Raw genomic sequence first — 17,457 nt, forward strand, 5'->3', positions numbered from 1 at the left:
TGTTTTAGGTAAGAGGGGGTTTTTCAAGGTATGGATGATTTGACAAAGTAAAGGGTGGTAATTGGTGGATCATGCTCTTGCTTTGTATCTACACGAACTAACACTTCCCGTGGGGAGTATTTGTCTTTTAATGGGTGGAGGATGAAAGTGCAAGTCTATGCTAGTGTTTGAAGGGTTTATGAAGAAGTAAAGTGGGATAGAATCAAGTAGTACAAGAGTTGGTGGAATTGGTATATTGTTGGTATAGAGAAAATAAAGAAAGAGAACCTTGCTCGATTGGTAGCTTTGCTAAGATAATAAACACTGCTTACTTGTATGTAAAAATATTTTGTTATTATTATTTTGATACTATCTTTTCACATCTTAAGAAAGATGTTTAAGAGGCTAAAGTTGTTGGCCTTACATAGTATTAGAGCTTTAGACCTTATAGAAAATTGTGAGACAAAAAATAAGCTCCTTTTTAAAGGGAGTAAGAAGTAAGTAAGTGGAATAAAGTAGCAACTAAAGCCTGGCAGTTTTGGAGTCTTGCATGTAAATTGGGTAACTTAAGAAAGAGAATTTGTATGTTCTCTCTCTATCACTAAACCAATCAAGGTCCAACTTTGTTATGTAAGTGATCTTTATCAAATAAATATAATATCTTTCAGCATCCAAAAAAGATGTTTAAAAAAGCAGTTGAAAAATCCAAACAAACTACAATTACTACAAAAATAGCTTGTATGTTGGAAAAGCACTAGTTGTAGGAAGCTGAAATACCTCAACAGAAGAATTCCAAACAAGGGAGGAGGAACTTCAAAAGGAATACAAAGATATACTCTATGTAGCCCAAAGTTGATTCAATGTAGAATCTAGCAAGGTCACATTTAGAAAGGGAAAAGAGTCAATGACAGAAGAGCCACAATCGTCCAAATACACAAATTGCTCTAGAAATTCATGGTGCAATAGGATGCAATTATTGCACAACTCAACAACAAATACAACTCTATGAGAAACATGCAAGAGTTGCAAAGCTCAGTTCTAGTCCCTCAACCTACCAAACACAACATCAACATCATCATGATGAAGGAAGATACCAACCTCAATCAAGTTGAGAGAGAGCCCAACAAAACTTGCTAAGATTCAACACCCTTGAAAATGAGCTGTAGGAAGCCTTAACAAAATAAGAAAAAGCTCTTATGCCCTCATGGAAGCATAAGAACAATTGAAAAATAAGGACATGTAAAGGAGCTTAGAGGCCAAAATTGATGAGTTAGAAAGAACTAGCAAGGAGATAGTCAAACCAATAAGGACATGTAAAGGAGCTTAGAGGCCAAAATTGACGAGTTAGAAAGAACCAATAAGGAGATAGTCAAACCAACCTCTTTAGAAAAGAACTATGAATATAAGGTCTCCTGAATCAAGTTGCACCCCTTCAACAACAAAGTAAAAGGTTCAAGTTGATCATGGAGGGACTTGACATGATTTAGTCAAGCACAGAAAAGAAGTTGAGCAGGTTATGGTAGAAAGATAGCTGACCTTGAGCTACATCATAATGATATGCTTAAAAAATTTGCCATTAGTTTAGCCTCAACATATGATAGGGATATGTGGAAGAAACAAAAGCCTCTAGCCAAGATCATAATGTGGATGCAACAAAAGTTATTCATACAAGCCATCTAATAAGTCACATCTCTAGCTAAAGAAAAAAATGCTACTATCCCCTCGAGGTTAAGTTGCATGCTCTACAAATGCTTTTGTCCACAACTTTGCATCAAAAGTCCTTCACATTGATTAAATAAATGAAAAGGAGGCCATGGTTGAAGCTCTCCACTTGCCTAGCCATACCTTACTTGATTCTATCCCACTCTTCTTCTCTAACTGCTTCATTTATGTTTTTTAAATGTGAAAACATATATAATTGAATTTCAAAAAAGGATGTCCCAAATTACATAATTTGTAGGGCTAGTAGTGCCTCGACACTACCACATCAAGCTCTTCCCTATCTATTTTACCAAACATACAAGCACTTTAAAAATCCACCATGCTAGATTTTTAGCTTTTCCCCCAGTTGACCAAAGTGACCTCATTTTTAAGCATCCCTTCCTTGCCTCCTAGAGTTCCATCAAGACCAAGCACCTTAAGACTTCACAATTCCAATTTTCCATGCTTCTGCAAACAAAGGAGCCAAACTCTATTTTATAGAGGGAGTAATACATCCCTCTACAAAATGTGTCGAATGCTTTCTCAATGTCCTCTTGCAACATCACTATTTTCTAACCGGATCTGGTAGCCCAACCAATTGTCAGCATTGCATTTAGAACATTATCTAGAAGACTTCTACCCTTTATGAAACCATGTTAGGATGTAGATGCTTCTGCAACAAATGAGCCAACCTTGATGCCACAACTTTAGTGAACACCTTGTAAATGGTGTTTGTGAGTGAGATAGGTCTCGAATGGTTTAGCTGAGTGCACAGAGATTGTTTATGTATAAGGGTAATCATGCTTTTGGTCCAGGAAGAGGGCAGGCTTCCCAAACTCTGATACATGTTAACGATCTTAGTGATGCCAGTCCCTAAGAGTCCATCAACAGCTCCATTGTGATTCCATCCTATCTTGGGGATTTGCTCGTACACAAGCTTCTAAAAGCTATCTCAAGCTCTTCAATTATGAATTCTTGGTTGAGACTCTCATTGTCCGATTCTAAAATGACAATAGACACTAGTTGTAGAAATTCCTTCAGTGTTGAAGGATCAAGGCTATTGGTGGGCCCATAATAAGCTTTGGAAGTGAGTTTTACATGTATTTGCAATCACCTCTTAATATGTGATCCAACCCCCCAGGCTATCTTGTAAGGCAACCAAATTGCCTTGGCTTTGGCCCTATTTAGGGTTAACAAATGGACCTTTTCTATTTCCCTAACTAGCGCTGCATGTTTAATCCATTGTGCATGCAAGACCTCTTCTAGCTAAAAACCACCTAGCCTTCTCCCTTTGGCTTCTTCAAAGTACCATGTAAGTGTCTATTTAGCCCATCTGATCATGTATTGCTCATTTTGACACAACCATGACCCTTGGAGAGTAATACAATGCTGAAGGGTGTTGGCAAAAGTTGCCCTTGGATCATCTATTCCTTCTACTAGTCTTTTGGCCATCACATTCAAAGCACCTTCTTGCATGTAAGAAAAGCATGTTTGCTTGAAAGGGCATGAGTTAACTACTAGCAGTTTATACTGCCCAACAAACTTTTGAATTCCAAGAAGCGAATGGTAAGTACAATTGGAAAGTGATTTGATAAAAGGTAGCTCCTATCCACATGTAGCTCCACTATGGGAGGAAACCAATCTCCTCCATGGGTCGCAAACCAATGATCTAGTTGAGCCCGATATCCTAGGGAGCTAAGAGAATTGTATGACATTATTGCATCTAGACTTCCAGATTGCATCCTTTACATCCAACAAGCATAATTTGTTGGAAAAACAGGTCCATGCTTCTAGCTCTTCACCCTGCAAGAGTGCAACATGCAATGACGCATCTTCCTCCAAGGTAACCATGTTAAAATCCCCAACAAAAATCCCTTTCTAATGTCGATTTCTTACAAATTGTTCCACATCTACTTTCTCAATCAAGCCTCATCGAAGCCATATCTGTTGATCAAGTCTAATTGCTCTTCTTGCCAATCAATAGTGACTATTAGGAGTCTTCCATCACTTGAGGAGTGCTCCAATCTAGGATTCCAAATCAGTTCTCACTAAAGTGGTGCAGCCAGAGCTTCCTCCTGGCTCACTTTGCAAAAAAGCAAACCACCTCTCCATGTGGAATTGTTTTCCCACTATTAGCATGCAGATTATGTGCTTGGAGGGACATGGCATTTATTTTACTTCAAGCCATCCATTGCCAAGTGAGTCCCCTCTTGGCCTCATTGTTAGCCCATTTGATATTGAGAGTGGGCAATCTAAGTAGGTTCCACTCTATTTGCCCCTTGGCTTGTAGTGTCACGTTCCTCCTTTGTTCGCCCAACTCCCTTCTCAGCATTGACCAAAGGACCCGCATTACCAAGACCAACACCTCCCAATAATCCTAAGTTTGGTTGTACCTGAGTCATAAACTAGTCAACTCCCTACTAGCCAAACCTATGCAAATTCGATGATGCCTTGACCTTTGCCACTAACCTAAGGTACTCTTGTTCCATGTGCTCAAGAGGGACTCTATTGATTTGGGAAAAAGCATTGGCTCAGCCATGGCTATTCCTTGGAATAGCCGCTTTATTCCAAAAGTTTTTGATGCGCCAAGGCCCTACTTTTGCACAACTTGGCCCTTCCTCCTTTGATTTGTTTTGCATTGACCTTCGCTTCCTATTCCTAACTTCATGCCACTCACCATCATTGCTTTTCTGTTCGTTACCCAGATCTTTCTCCTTAAGACTTGTGCTGGACTACATCAACCCATGTTGAACCTTCTTTGCCTTGTTTGCTACCTTCCTTAGTTGTGGCCACCACAGGGCACTCTTTAGAATAGTGCCCCATTGCCCACATTGATAGCATGCTCCTACATACTTACTCCAAGTAAGTTTGAGATGGAGTTCACCCAAATCAATGTCTAAGAACTCTGGTTGAGCCATATTGGTGTCCCACAATAAGCACAAATGGTTGCGGATGGGCTTGTAAGATGGGGAACATAGAGTGGTCTCTCAAGCCTTTTTGCAATCTTTAGCAAGAAATTCCTAAGGTATGTTGGTAAATCCAACACCTCCACCCACACTGGACATTCTTTCCTGAGTTTGTCATGCCCCAACTCCACATCGGCTGCTATGCAGTAACGTACACCAAGTCTATGCCCCATAAATACACGCCCTAGGCTTGGACTTTCTATGGTGCCTCTTTCCTCTTGAATACCACCTCAAATAGACCTTTACCATTGGAATATATCTATTCAATTGCACCCTTCTCCTTGAGTATTGAATTGAACCAGGCCGTAGTTTCCATGGGCCACGGGGGACTTGCCCCTCATGAAGAGGACTAGCACCACCCTTGATTTGAAGTGCAACACATTTGCACATACTTGCTCAGCATTGAGTGTGAGGCTGGTTACACACCAAACGATGGATGCCCATTTTGCAAGTATTAACCAATCAAAATACTTCTTTAGGGGTTGGGCGTTTGTAGTCCTTTACACACTAGAGAGGACACATGGCCTGTTGTTGACCTGTTAAACATGTGAACTCCCCACCCACTTTTGGATGGGGAATCTCCCTCGCCCACTTTTGGATGGGGAGTCTCCCCCACCCAGTTTGTAAAGTGATGGACAAGGGTGCACTTTTTGTATTTGCAACCAATCAAAAAATTTATAAATATAATAACTTTTACTTTTTTGCAAAATGTGTCATTTGTGTGTAAAGGCTTTGGTGCCCATGTCTGCGCCCAATTTCAAAAATTGCACACCCACACTCTGGGTAGGGGTTGGGCATTCGCCATTTGGTGTGTAACCAATCTGACCTTCTTAGCAACTCCTTCCTTTCTTTCCTCCATATTACAATTAAGGGAGTCAGCCAAAATATCGGCCACCACTTATGGGTTAGCTTGTAGTTGGAGGTGAATATCTTCATTGGTACTGATTGACTTATTCGCCTGCTCAGATGGTGCATTATCAACTTTGGCAGCTCTGACTCCTTTTGAGCATGCTTCTAGACTGTCAAGCTATTCTTTCATTGGCTTATCCTCCCTTTTTCTTTTATGCAAGCCCTTGGCATTTGATTCGCCTCGCAATAGAGAGCCATTATCTTCTACTTCTTCGACCTCCATGTTTGCAGCATTTTGTTCTTGCTCTGCTTTGGCCTCTGACTGAGTGCTTTGCATAGAAGATCCCAAATGGAACTGTGCACATGAAGAAGACTACCACGTGGCAAGATTGGCATGTGAGTTGCCACGTGAGTAGTTAAGAGCAATTAATTGGATTAATTAAACATTACTCTTGAGTGTTTATTTACAGCTGAGAGAAGGTAAAAAACAGACTGCAAGCACCTTAGCTAGCCATGGCTCCTTCCAACCTGCTCGAGCTCGCGCTCTCAGCTCCCCTTGTTCCCACAGTTATTTGGGTTGTCTTGATCGTCACCGTGCTGCTATCCCTGATACCCTCCCCCTTCCAAAATTTCCTGCGATCCATGTTCCTGAGAGGAAAGACCCTGCAGCACCGGCCGGCTGCATTGCCTTCTGTAAGTTGGGAACAAAACCCATTTCCAATCGGTCTCTCATATTGCACCCAGCTGTTATCAGCGTCTCACAAATTACATCAGATCGCTGGTAATTGGATGCATATTACATAAGGTGATTGTGTCGATGTCGAAGATATCAATCAACAACTGACAGGAGGGTGTTACATAGAGTGCATTGCATGAACCTATGGTCGGGGCACAATCAGTTATTCCAGCAAGTGGTCATTCTATCACAGTTATTGTTTGACATTTTGCAATGTGGGGAAAGGGGCTGTTTTTCCTTGTACTTCCCTTTAGTGTTCAACATCATTAGCTTTTGCTTGGGACGCACTGCACACCTAGCTAGGTGCAGTTGGGGGCAGAAGGCTGCCAACCCCTTGGAAAAGATGTTATTTTCCCTTGTTTTCCTTACGGTGTTCAACATCAAGAGCTTTTGCTCAGGAGGCACTGCACACCTATGGTGGAGGTCTTCTTTATGGCTTGTAAATCAAGTTTGTGATACACCTTTGCATATATTTTGTATCCTAACCTCACTGTCCAGGCTTGTAAATCAAGGTGTTGAGGCTGCAATACTTGACCCTCTCATTTGCCCGTTGCGTTGATACTCCCAAATGAGGTTTATGAGGATAGTGACATCCATTTGGATGTTTTATACGATATGAATGCCAACAATTTGTGGTTTACAGTCATAGCAGCAATATAAACACCTTGTATATGTCTTGTATCCTAACCTGATTGTTCAGGTGTTGGCAGCACAACATTCTGACCAGCATCACCCTCTGAGAGGTAGGAGGTGTGTCTGCAGGAGGCAAAGGATCTTGTGCATTATTTCTGGAAGCCAGATCTTATAGGCCTTTACTGATGTATATATTCTTCACAATAAACTTATATATCGAGGAATGTTCCTCACCATAGAGCACCATAGGCTTGACACAGTTTTTTTGGGTGTGCCTTTATGGGAGTTGCTCTGTATGAAACTCTGTGCCATATGATTTGAGCTTTTCACAGTCTAAAGATTTCATCCACAGACTATGATTTCACCCACCATGACGTTGAACAGAAAGTGTTCCGTTTATTCAGCTAAAGGAAGATACATATTGTATTAGCAGACGAATGGTCTATAGATGGAAAGAGGTGCGTGTGTCTATGTGTACACATACCTTGGGAACACCACTTTCCTTATTGTTGGTGCCAAGTGCCAATAACTGATTGATGGCCCTGCACCTTGGCCATATGAAAGAATGTTTGGTTCTGGGCCTGACCAATCCCTAGGGCCTGCACAATCTCACACCCATTGTGCCATCGTGCACCTGTCAGATGGGTTTATACGGTTATTATGCCTACATACGCATCTCGTTTGCATGCTTGATGTTATTGTTGGCGTTGTAGTGATGTTTTTCTGACAGGAACAAAATAAGCAAGTCTTTAAGACCACCAACTTTCATTAGCATGCTTACTTTCTTGTCTCTTTTTAGCTTGAAGTTTCCATATGATCTTTATTTTGTGAAAATTCCTACAGGCTTTGTATATGGAATCAATGAGACATTAAACATTTATGTTTTTCCTGTTACAGAAATTCACAGTTCCACAGAGTTACTTTCTTCACTTCTATTTACTTGGTGCAGCATTTAATAGCTGCATTTTAGTGGTTACTCTTGCTTACACTCGTGTGAAATCATCACCATCACTGAACACGCTTCATAAGAGAGATACACAAGAGGATTGTAAAGCCATGTTCTTGTTGGTGCTGTTCGAGCTACAATTATTGAGAAGGCTTTATGAATCCATCTACATTTCGAAGTTCAGTGACAATGCACGAATGCATGTACTAGCATATTTGCTCGGATTGATGTGAGTAGTTTTCTGTGATTAGTTCATTTTCATGTTCTTAGAAGCTTATACTGCTACTTACAGAACTGAAATTTCTATTTTCATGTTCTTAGAGCTGATGCTGCTACTTACAGAACTGAAATTTATTTCTACAAAGCTCATCAACTAGAATTTGCTCCAAGGACACCTAGAAATAAAATGAATGATCTAGAGGAGCTAAGTAAATTGGCCTTAGTGATTTAGATAAATGTTTTTGTATGCTTTCTGAATCATCAGCTTGGATTGTGGCTGCTACTTCCACGTCTCATGATCTAATGTGCACTGGGAAAAAAAGGACAAGTGTGCATGTCACACCTTTGAATCACTCCATGACACGAAGTCAGAGTTTATTAAGAACAGTGTAGTAACCCGGTCTGTTTCTGTTGAATTTGAAGTATCTTTTGGGAGTTTGGTAGGCTCAGCTGAATAGCAACTTTATTACATAAGGGTTAAATTTGAAGCTCTAAGATGGGATCTGAACCCAAAATCTGGATCTGGGATGACTGCTCTGGTAAGCCGTTAAGTTTTAGGACATATTGCATGAAGCAAGCAAGAACTGGCCTTTTGGACACCCCTTTTTCCTAGAATAGAGTGTGCCATTTTTGGCAAGTAGCTTACATCTACCAAAACATGTCTATGGCTTTAGGCAATTGTGGTAAGGAAGTACTTAAATCCATAAGGATGTATTCCCAATGCTTATTTATAAGTAGACAATGGTTGTAGAACACCAATGATAACTTGTGAGATAGATCTCATTCACTGGCAGGAAAAGCATGGTGCAAAACTTAGTTAACAGTCTCACTCCAGCAGCTTGCAATAACATGCACGTCTTCATACTAGGATTAGCAGGATAAGGCACTGTTGGAAATCCTGATGAGCATCTAGATTAATCATGTGTTGGATGAATATAGTCATGGTGGACCAAAATAAATGTAATTACAATATTATAATGCTAACTACAATGCTGATGAGATTTAGAATAAAAGTTGAGAATGCGAGTTGATTTTAAGCAATAATCCATCACTCGTGAGATTGTTAGCTTGCCTATGTTAGTTATGTTAGTTTGTCATCTCTTGGTTGTGAGCTCTTGTCAGAGTTTGATGGAGATATAGGAGCTTTCGTAGTTTAGGTGCATTTTCTTCAGCTGTTGGCTTCTTGTGTGCAAGCCTAGGCGAGTTGCTGCTTTCCACAATCTGCCCACACTTGCGGGACATTGTCATTGTCATCTAGGATTTTTTTGGGGCCTCCCTATTTTTTTTGGCATTTTTCGGAGAGTGACCAGCATTTATGACCCTTATAGGTGTAGGTTGGCTAGTTTTTAGGTCTTTTGGCTATTTATAGGCACATCCCCCACTTGGTAGACAGACACTCTCTTTAGTCTTCAGTCTTCCATTTGCAGGTGCACACTTCGACACTTTGACACTCAGTGCTTGGTGCTGCCATTGTCATCAGCCTGATCTGGTGCCCTCATTAACGCTGTGGGTTGTGTGCTGGGAGTGATTAGTCCATCCCCATTGTATCAGCATTCTTTTTCAGTTGAGTGCAGTATTCTTCCTTTATCTTCTGCTTCTTCTCTTTCTCTTTCTCTCTTTGCTTCTCTCTCTCTCTCTCTCTCTGCGTGTGCAAAAAGAAGCGGGAATACTTGAGCAAACTAGAAACATAAATATATTCTATGCTCTTGGGACAGGACATCAAGAGAGCATGGAAAAGGATGCATGAGAGCCAGGCACCTATATAGATTCCTAGATTGGATGATTGGCATGAATATGCTTGCACACTTTATGACGTTCTTGGCCAAGAGCCTATGCCACTCCCCTCAACCTCAAGTCCAACAAATTGCAAGTTTTTCACAGAAAAAAAAGTGAGGAATGCCATATCGAAACTGAAAAATGGGAAAGTCCTAGATCATGATGGTTTTGTAGCATAACACTTCACACATACTTGTGTTATCTTGGCACGAGCGTTGGCTCACATCTTTAATAGGGCAGTCTATGAGGGCTTTCCAACTAGTTGGTCAAACCATACTATTGTGCTGCTCTATAAGAGTGGAAACCGTGTGCTACTTAGTAACCATCAAACTATCTTGATGGCCAAAGTATATGGCTATATTGTGGAACAAGCATTGAGTGAATGGGCCGAGATGCATGGCTTGAGATCAAAAGGCCAAGTTGGCTTCAAGAGGGGATATACAACTCCAGACCATATCTTTACATTGAGGGCAATTATCGAAGAAGGTAAAGCATTCAAGACAAAGATCTACTGCTGTTTTGTGGACTTTCGCAAGGCCTTCGACATAGTGCCATGTGCCTTCGACACAATGCCATGTGCTAGACTCATGGGAAGAATGCAAGACATCGATATTCTTGTAGAGATACAGTGGAGTATTTATGCCTTGTATGAGACAGTGTCAGGCAGAGTACAGACACCTAAGGGCATCTCAGGTATAGTCAATAGCACCATTGGGTGAAATAAGGTTTCCCACTTTCACAGATACTATTTGGGCTGTACATAGATGAAATTTAAGAATATGTGGACAGAATTGGTGGGCCGGTCCCGCTAGTTCTGGTTGGAGTGGTGATACCATTATTGCTTTATGTAGATGATATTGTACTTGTATCTGACTCACCTGAGGGGCTAAATAGACACTTGGATGCATTATCAGCTTTTTGCAGAGATAGAGACCTTAAGGTGAACCTTGGGAAAACTAAAGTTATGGTATTTAACACCTTAGTTGCTTGGGTGCCTAGAGCTGAGCACCAGTTTACTTTCGGTGGAGAGCCAGTGGAGATGGTTAGGTGGTATGTTTATTTGGGGATCACATTGAAGGGACCAGAGTCCTCTTGGAGAGAGACATTAGAGCATAGTTACGAGGAACGGGGAACGGGGAACGGGAACGGGAACGGGACCCCCTTGGAACGGGGGGAATGCCTAAAGTTAGGGAACGGGAACGGAGGGAATGGCGCACACGCACACACACACACACACACACACACACACACAGAGCTCGTTACGAAAAAAAGAAAAGAAAAGAGAGAGCTCATAGATTAAGCTAGTTGGAAGATTGCAAATTGGTTTATCTAGTAGCATGGTGGAAGTGAGAAGGGTGGCATGATATGCTAGGTACAATATGGGACAACTAGATTATGGGTAGTAGTATGATAGGCATTGAAAAGGTCATGTTCGAAGTGCCAATTTAGTGACCTAATGGATCACGCTTTTCAAGGGGGAACCAACAACACAATTAGTAGCAACATGATTAGTAATCATATGTCACACACACCCACACATGTGCACATGTTTGTGTATATGTGTGTGTGTATCTATCTCGTGTGTGTGTGTCTCACCCACTCACTCACTCAGGCGGGCAGGAGAGGCGGGAGCAGGTAGGGCCCAGGCGAGGCAGGCGGGAGCAGGCGGGCAAGGCAGGTGGAGCAGGCGACAGAGGCGGGAGCAGGCGACAGAGGCTGGAGCAGGCGGGTTCCAGGGAACGGTCATTCCAAATAGGGAACGGCTACTGGAACGGCGCGGAATGGGGTTGGGAATGGGGCTGGGAACGGGCAGGAATGTTCCATGGGCGTTTCGCTCGTAGACACATGCCGGAATACGTTAATCCGTTCCTAAGGCCCGGAATGGGCATTCCCTGTTTTTATGCATCAGAGGCTTGTTTGGCAAAAGCATATGTAGCCTTAGGTGCATTGGAGAGGCAATGTGCTCACATACAGTTTCATGAACCATGTACCAAAATGTGGCTTTTTGACACCTTGGTTATGCCCACGCTCCTATATGGGGTAGCTATTTGGGGTCCGAGTCTCTTCCACATGAGGAGACAGCATTTGGGAGACCGGGATGGACCATAGAAGGAATACTATGATGAGTGGGAGCATATGGAAAGACCATTGGTCATGATGATCTCACGTATGATACAAGCGAAGAGCTGACCCCACATGAGATTTCATATATAGACTATGGGAGCTCCCCCAAGATAGATACCCGTGGCTAGCCTTGGCCTCTTTTGGACAGCCAACGGTAGATGGTGACAAACATTGTTGGTATGCTCAGATGAGTACACGGATGAGTTTACTTGGGTTGTAGATTGACGGACTACCCCCCTTTGACTATAACTTGGATTGTCCTACACTTGACCTAAGTTGATCGAAGCTCAACCATGTGATCAAAGCAGACATACTAAGGTTAGATAGAGAGAAGACTTGGATCTGACCCCCCTCCCCCCATGGCACAAGGATGGCACACTATGAGACCCACTTCCTTTCAAGTATCTGAGGATGGTTTCATCACTCGACCCGGTTACATGGATACACAACTGCCTCATGGATTGCGCACAGTTATTGGTTAGATGTGCACCTCATTTCACCACTTGAGGGTTGAGATAGGTAGATGGGAGGGCATACAAATAGAGGAACACTATATCGGCCAATGCATGGTATATTATGATATATGAGGCAGATACCATTGTCTATTTCGAGAGGTTTTTGGATCCTTGAGATGAAGCATGCAATGTGAGGATCAGAGATGCGTGGATTTCTTCCTCTTGGAGCTTCAAAGGCGTAGAGTAGTTATTCTACAAAGTAGAAGGCCCCCATAGCTCGGCTCACATATATAGAGAGTAGTCATTGAATTTTTCACTACTACACGATCGAGTATCACACATACCACCACTATTGCCACACAGGCTACAAGAGTACATCATCATTGGATTTCATCTTCTATGGGTGTCCCTTTGGATAGAGCAATGGCACTCAGCTGGTCTAGGCACCCATGTCCACCTAGATGAAGGCCTAGAAATCCACACCACCGACCAATTAGAGCCATCATTGAGTGCCGCAGGAGATGGATGCTGAGATGCCTCAGCCATACAGAGATACATCTCCTTAGAGGACAGACATCTCATTGATGGAGAGTTTCCTTTTTCTACTTTTACTTTTAGATCATCGACATGCTTTCTTTTTATAGGATAATATTTCATTTTTCAGTCGTATAGGCATGTTTTTCATCCTTTCTCGTTCTAGATGAGAAACACACCATCATTGTATGTATTGCTTTGGTCTCATAGGCCACATTGGCCTTTTAGAGACATTAATATACTCTTTCTTTCTTTCATTCTTTTCTTTCTATGTTCGTGTTTCTCTTTTGTTGTGCACTCTCACATGGTATCATCTAGTGCTGTCAAGTACGAAAGGTATGATATGGCACGGTATAATAAAATATGGTACTAATTGGTACCTTAAGATTTTATAAGGTACAGTACGGTATTAGTACGAAAAAGTTTTTACTCACCTTTATATTTTGAAGTTAGATTATGGAACAAAAAGGGTGTTCCACTCAATAATAAACAATGTAGGATGTGGATTGTTTTTACTCTGGTAATTTAATTTGGATGTATTCTGTGCAGTGGGACCCAAATAACACCAAATGACCAGTGCCACTTGTATATATAAGGATTATACTATTTTCTTTGGTGGTTGTGCTCCTAATAAATTTGGGGCTATGTTGGCTGTTCGTTCTTCATTGTAGTCGATCCTTATTAGGATGTTCAAGGTAGATTCTTGATAGTGGAGATTATGTATGAGGGCAAGGCGTCAGCGAATATTGTCAGTTCATGAGTGAGTCTACACATTCCAGTGGGTTGAGCACTTTACTACCAATTGTGATGTGGTTGCTAGATTTGGGGCTTGTTTTATGGCTGATTGTTCATTTCTAGGCCGATCAACTTTTACTTACTGGTACAGGTTTACTGGCTGACTAGTTCATGATCTTGGCCTATTTATAGGTTGTGGCTCCCTCCTCTAGTTGTCATTTAGCATACACTTATATGTAGGTCCTGTTGAAGAGAGGGAGTGTTGCGCTAAAATAAGCACTACATGCTGAATTAGCCTCTTAAACAGCCCTAAACATGCTTAATCAATGAAAGCCCTAAGATGGTGCACGGTTTGAGAGAGTTTTAAAATGGTGCGTGGTAAAAGGTCCCAAATTTTTTATAAATAGGTAGGCTGCCCTCCATTCAGCCCAATCTCGTTTTTGCAAGTTTCAGACCCTCTAGCTTTGCTACCCACACCCCGTTTGCGGAGGACATGTTAGTTGAAGCTGCTTGTTTCTATCCACATCCATCACGTGCCTATTTCTAGTGTCCCATGCAGCTTTTTTGCCCTATTTGCTGCTGCCAGCTGTCAGGTGTCCTCAAGGAAGGCTGTGTTCAGCCTGGCGGCTTGTTCATTGGCTGCATTTGCTGGTTCCACCCCTACAGGTAGCGTTTGGCCCTTCTAGCTGTCGCCTTGCACTCAGATGTCATCATACTGCTGTGTTTGGTCTTGTGCTTGACTGTCCATGCTATCAACAAATCTTTGTTTTGTTGTTCTCTTACTTCTCTGCTTGTCCGACAATGATCTGGCACCATAGTCTGCTGCATTTGCTGCTATTTGACATCTTGGAGACTGCCTTGCTGCGTTTTGGGATCTGTCAAGAGTATGACACACTCTTCCACTCATCACCTTTGTCTCGGTCTTCCAGACACGAGAGTTTGGGATATGGTTTTCATTCCTTGCATGGTTTGTTTGCTACATGAGCCTTGTATATTTAGTATTCAGTCATTCATTTAGATTTTCAATGTGTTCATTGTCTCTGAGTTACCCTAACCCTAATTGTGTTTTGTTGAGTTTATGCTTTGTTGTATGCTTTTATATATGTTTCTGCGTTAGGGTATTTCTTCACATGGTATCAAAGCAAGGTTCTTTTCCACGAAATGTCAGCCTTTTATCTGAAAGCCCTTCGCAAGAAGCACGAATAATAGTAGGGCAAGATGATCATTGTGATGCTCTCGAGCCTAGCCCATCAAGATACGGGAGGAAGTGGGCTTCACAGCTTGCTCCTTCTGACATGGCCAGAGAGTCTTCGGACTACCGTGGAGTCCATAGACCATATGAGATCTAACAAGCTGAATATCGAGCTCAGGAGTTGATTGAAGGCAAATTTGAGTTTTTTCCTTTAGATTCGTTACACTAGTCTAATGAGTTTGTAAGAAGGACGGAAGCTCTAGAACATACTGGCTAGCTGTACATGAAAACTAGCATGGAGTACAAACCATTTCCTCTCTACCATCATCATCTTCATTCTTATTTATTTCATCTTTTCGATACACTTCTCCACCTACATTTACTCCTACGTCAAGTGTGCATGTTATCACTTCTCAATCTTTTGAGTTTACTTTCTCTTGTTCACAAGATATAGGTGATGGTCATGATAAAGAAACTCTTCAAACTACGTATTGGTTCATTAGCCTCGAAGAGGATAGGTTTTTCTAGTTGCACTCAAGAAAATGTAAAAAAAAATTGCAAGAATCTATGGTGAGTGCTCCTTTTCCATCTTTTCCTAAAGCTTTTACATCTCATGGTCAATTTGCTTTTGGTGAATCATCTTTTTTTATCATTTGCATTTAATGGACAAAAGAAATCTAACACATTTCCCACAACTACACAAATGACAGATCCATTTAATCTCCCAGCCATTATCTTGGATGTGGCAGGCAGCCAAAGAAGAAATGGATCTTGGGGTGGCAAGAGAAATGCCAATGTCGGTGAAGTCCGTTGATGAAGATTGCCAATAAAGAAGTTTTCCCCCTTTGAAACACCAAGGGCTAGGAAATCCATAGCCATATCACCAAGATCGTCCCTCTTTGAAAGGGATGGGGGATATGAGGAAACCGTTGAAAGAGAAGGTGGGGGATGGAAAGGAACCTATGGAATAAATGGTGCACAAGCGGGAACAGGTGTAGCAATAGACTGTTGCGGAGGATACTTCATCATAGAAGGGAAATGGAGCATGTAAGCTCTCTCTTTTGCCAACCTATTGATAGGATAGGTCCTGTAAAAGAATCCTCAATAACAATGGCATGCTCAGTGAAAATCGTAGCAGTGTTAGCCTCGTAAGGCCATAAACAGAGAGGAGTGGAAATCCGAAGTTCAGAACATGTAGGGCTTCTAAAAGGGAGCATGACATGTGGGCGGGCAATAATGGCAAAGTGCCAACACCGGTAATTGGCACCGCTACAATGTTACCAATAGTGATGGAACCCTTGGATGGATGTAGATCTTGCAACAAATCACCTTGTGGAGACATATGCCTCGAAGCACCACTATCCACCAACCAAGGTTGTTTAGAAGACATGGCAACCTTTGAAGAAGGCTTCTTTGCTAGAGCATGGATATGAAGAAACACTGACTCATGGGTAACAACAGGTGTAGAGGTAGTAGAAGGCTCCGATGTGGATCCACCTAACTCCTCCCATAGAAGTGTCTCACAGATCCTTGATGTGATGAGGTTGGTGTAGAAGGCATAGAATCAAGGAGATGATAGCTAAGTTAGAAGGTTCATAGTTATGTCTTCAAAGGATATCATCGGACCAAGAGAGGCAAGCTCACCCCTCATGTCCTTCATCTTAGTGATGTATTGCTTCATGGAAGAGGAGTCATTGATACTGAGCATCTGCAACTTCTTCTCAAGGAAAATCTTGTGAGCAAGTGTCTTTTGTTGATAGATATTAGAGAGACATAAGCTTGCCCCACATTGCTGTTGCAGTCTTCAATTTGCGAACATGAACAAGGATAGAATCCTGCAAACTCATAAAGAGGAAGGATTGGGCTGGAGAATTGATACGATCCCATAAGGTTGTGCAATCCATAGATGTCCCATCTACGAGATCCTCCTTAGGACAGGGGATAGATTTAGAAACAAGCTCCCAAAGATTGAAGGAGTCCAAAACACACTCCACCTCATAGGACCACAGGGAATAGTTGGAGCCATCCAATCGGTCCCCTTTGGGAAGCGAAAGAAGCACAGGTACTTGAATAGAGGATACCAAAGGATTCATCTTCATGTCTGTGAAAGATGGGTAGAAAAGGGATGAGTATGAATGGGAGAGTCCTCCCTCCAATGATATTTGCGATAATAGTCATGCCTTTGCTCAAAGGAGTGTTGTGAATGACCTTTCCCATCTAAGTTATCAAAGCTTGAAAATGGAAAAGACATCTTCCTCTTCTGCAATCACCCACAAAAAAAACTTGCATTTGGCTATAGACATCCTCAGAATAGAAGGAATCGGCTCGATCTTGATGTAGAAGGTCTGTTGGAGGGGAGAAGAATGTCACCTGCACACAGAAGGATGCAGAGGCACAAATTGCTGATGAATATGCTATTGCCTGCTCCACAAATGTTGCGTTTGATTGGGAAGGACTGTCGCCTAACCAATAAATTGTCGCCACCACCTAAAGGGTTGTGTTTATGCAAAACGCGGATGGAGATGTGTTGCTTGATTCTTGGAAGAAGTTGCCTACATTTGGATGATGTCGCTTGGCCTCCTGATGAAGTTGCAATCCACCAGATATTGACA

At 42.0% G+C, this 17,457-nt stretch overlaps 1 protein-coding gene across 2 annotated transcripts in view; it reads left to right on the top strand.

Moving 5' to 3' along the window:
• Positions 1 to 5,943: 5,943 nt before the first annotated feature.
• Positions 5,944 to 17,457, top strand: part of LOC148019958 (polyprenal reductase 1-like) — a 59,486-nt gene continuing 47,972 nt past the window's right edge. For both annotated transcript variants that reach the window (XR_015694895.1, XM_087700178.1), the window contains exons 1-2: positions 5,944 to 6,188; positions 7,762 to 8,039. Coding sequence is in view for 1 of the 2 variants with exons in the window: in XM_087700178.1 (XP_087556304.1) it covers positions 6,009 to 6,188; positions 7,762 to 8,039 (458 nt within the window). In the remaining variant the exon portion in view is untranslated. The remainder of the gene's footprint in view (positions 6,189 to 7,761; positions 8,040 to 17,457) is intronic.

Source organism: Lygodium microphyllum, chromosome 19, assembly GCF_053477565.2.
Source record: "Lygodium microphyllum isolate KBCC chromosome 19, Lygodium_microphyllum_v1.1.10, whole genome shotgun sequence".
In the NCBI taxonomy this organism is placed as follows: domain Eukaryota; kingdom Viridiplantae; phylum Streptophyta; class Polypodiopsida; order Schizaeales; family Lygodiaceae; genus Lygodium; species Lygodium microphyllum.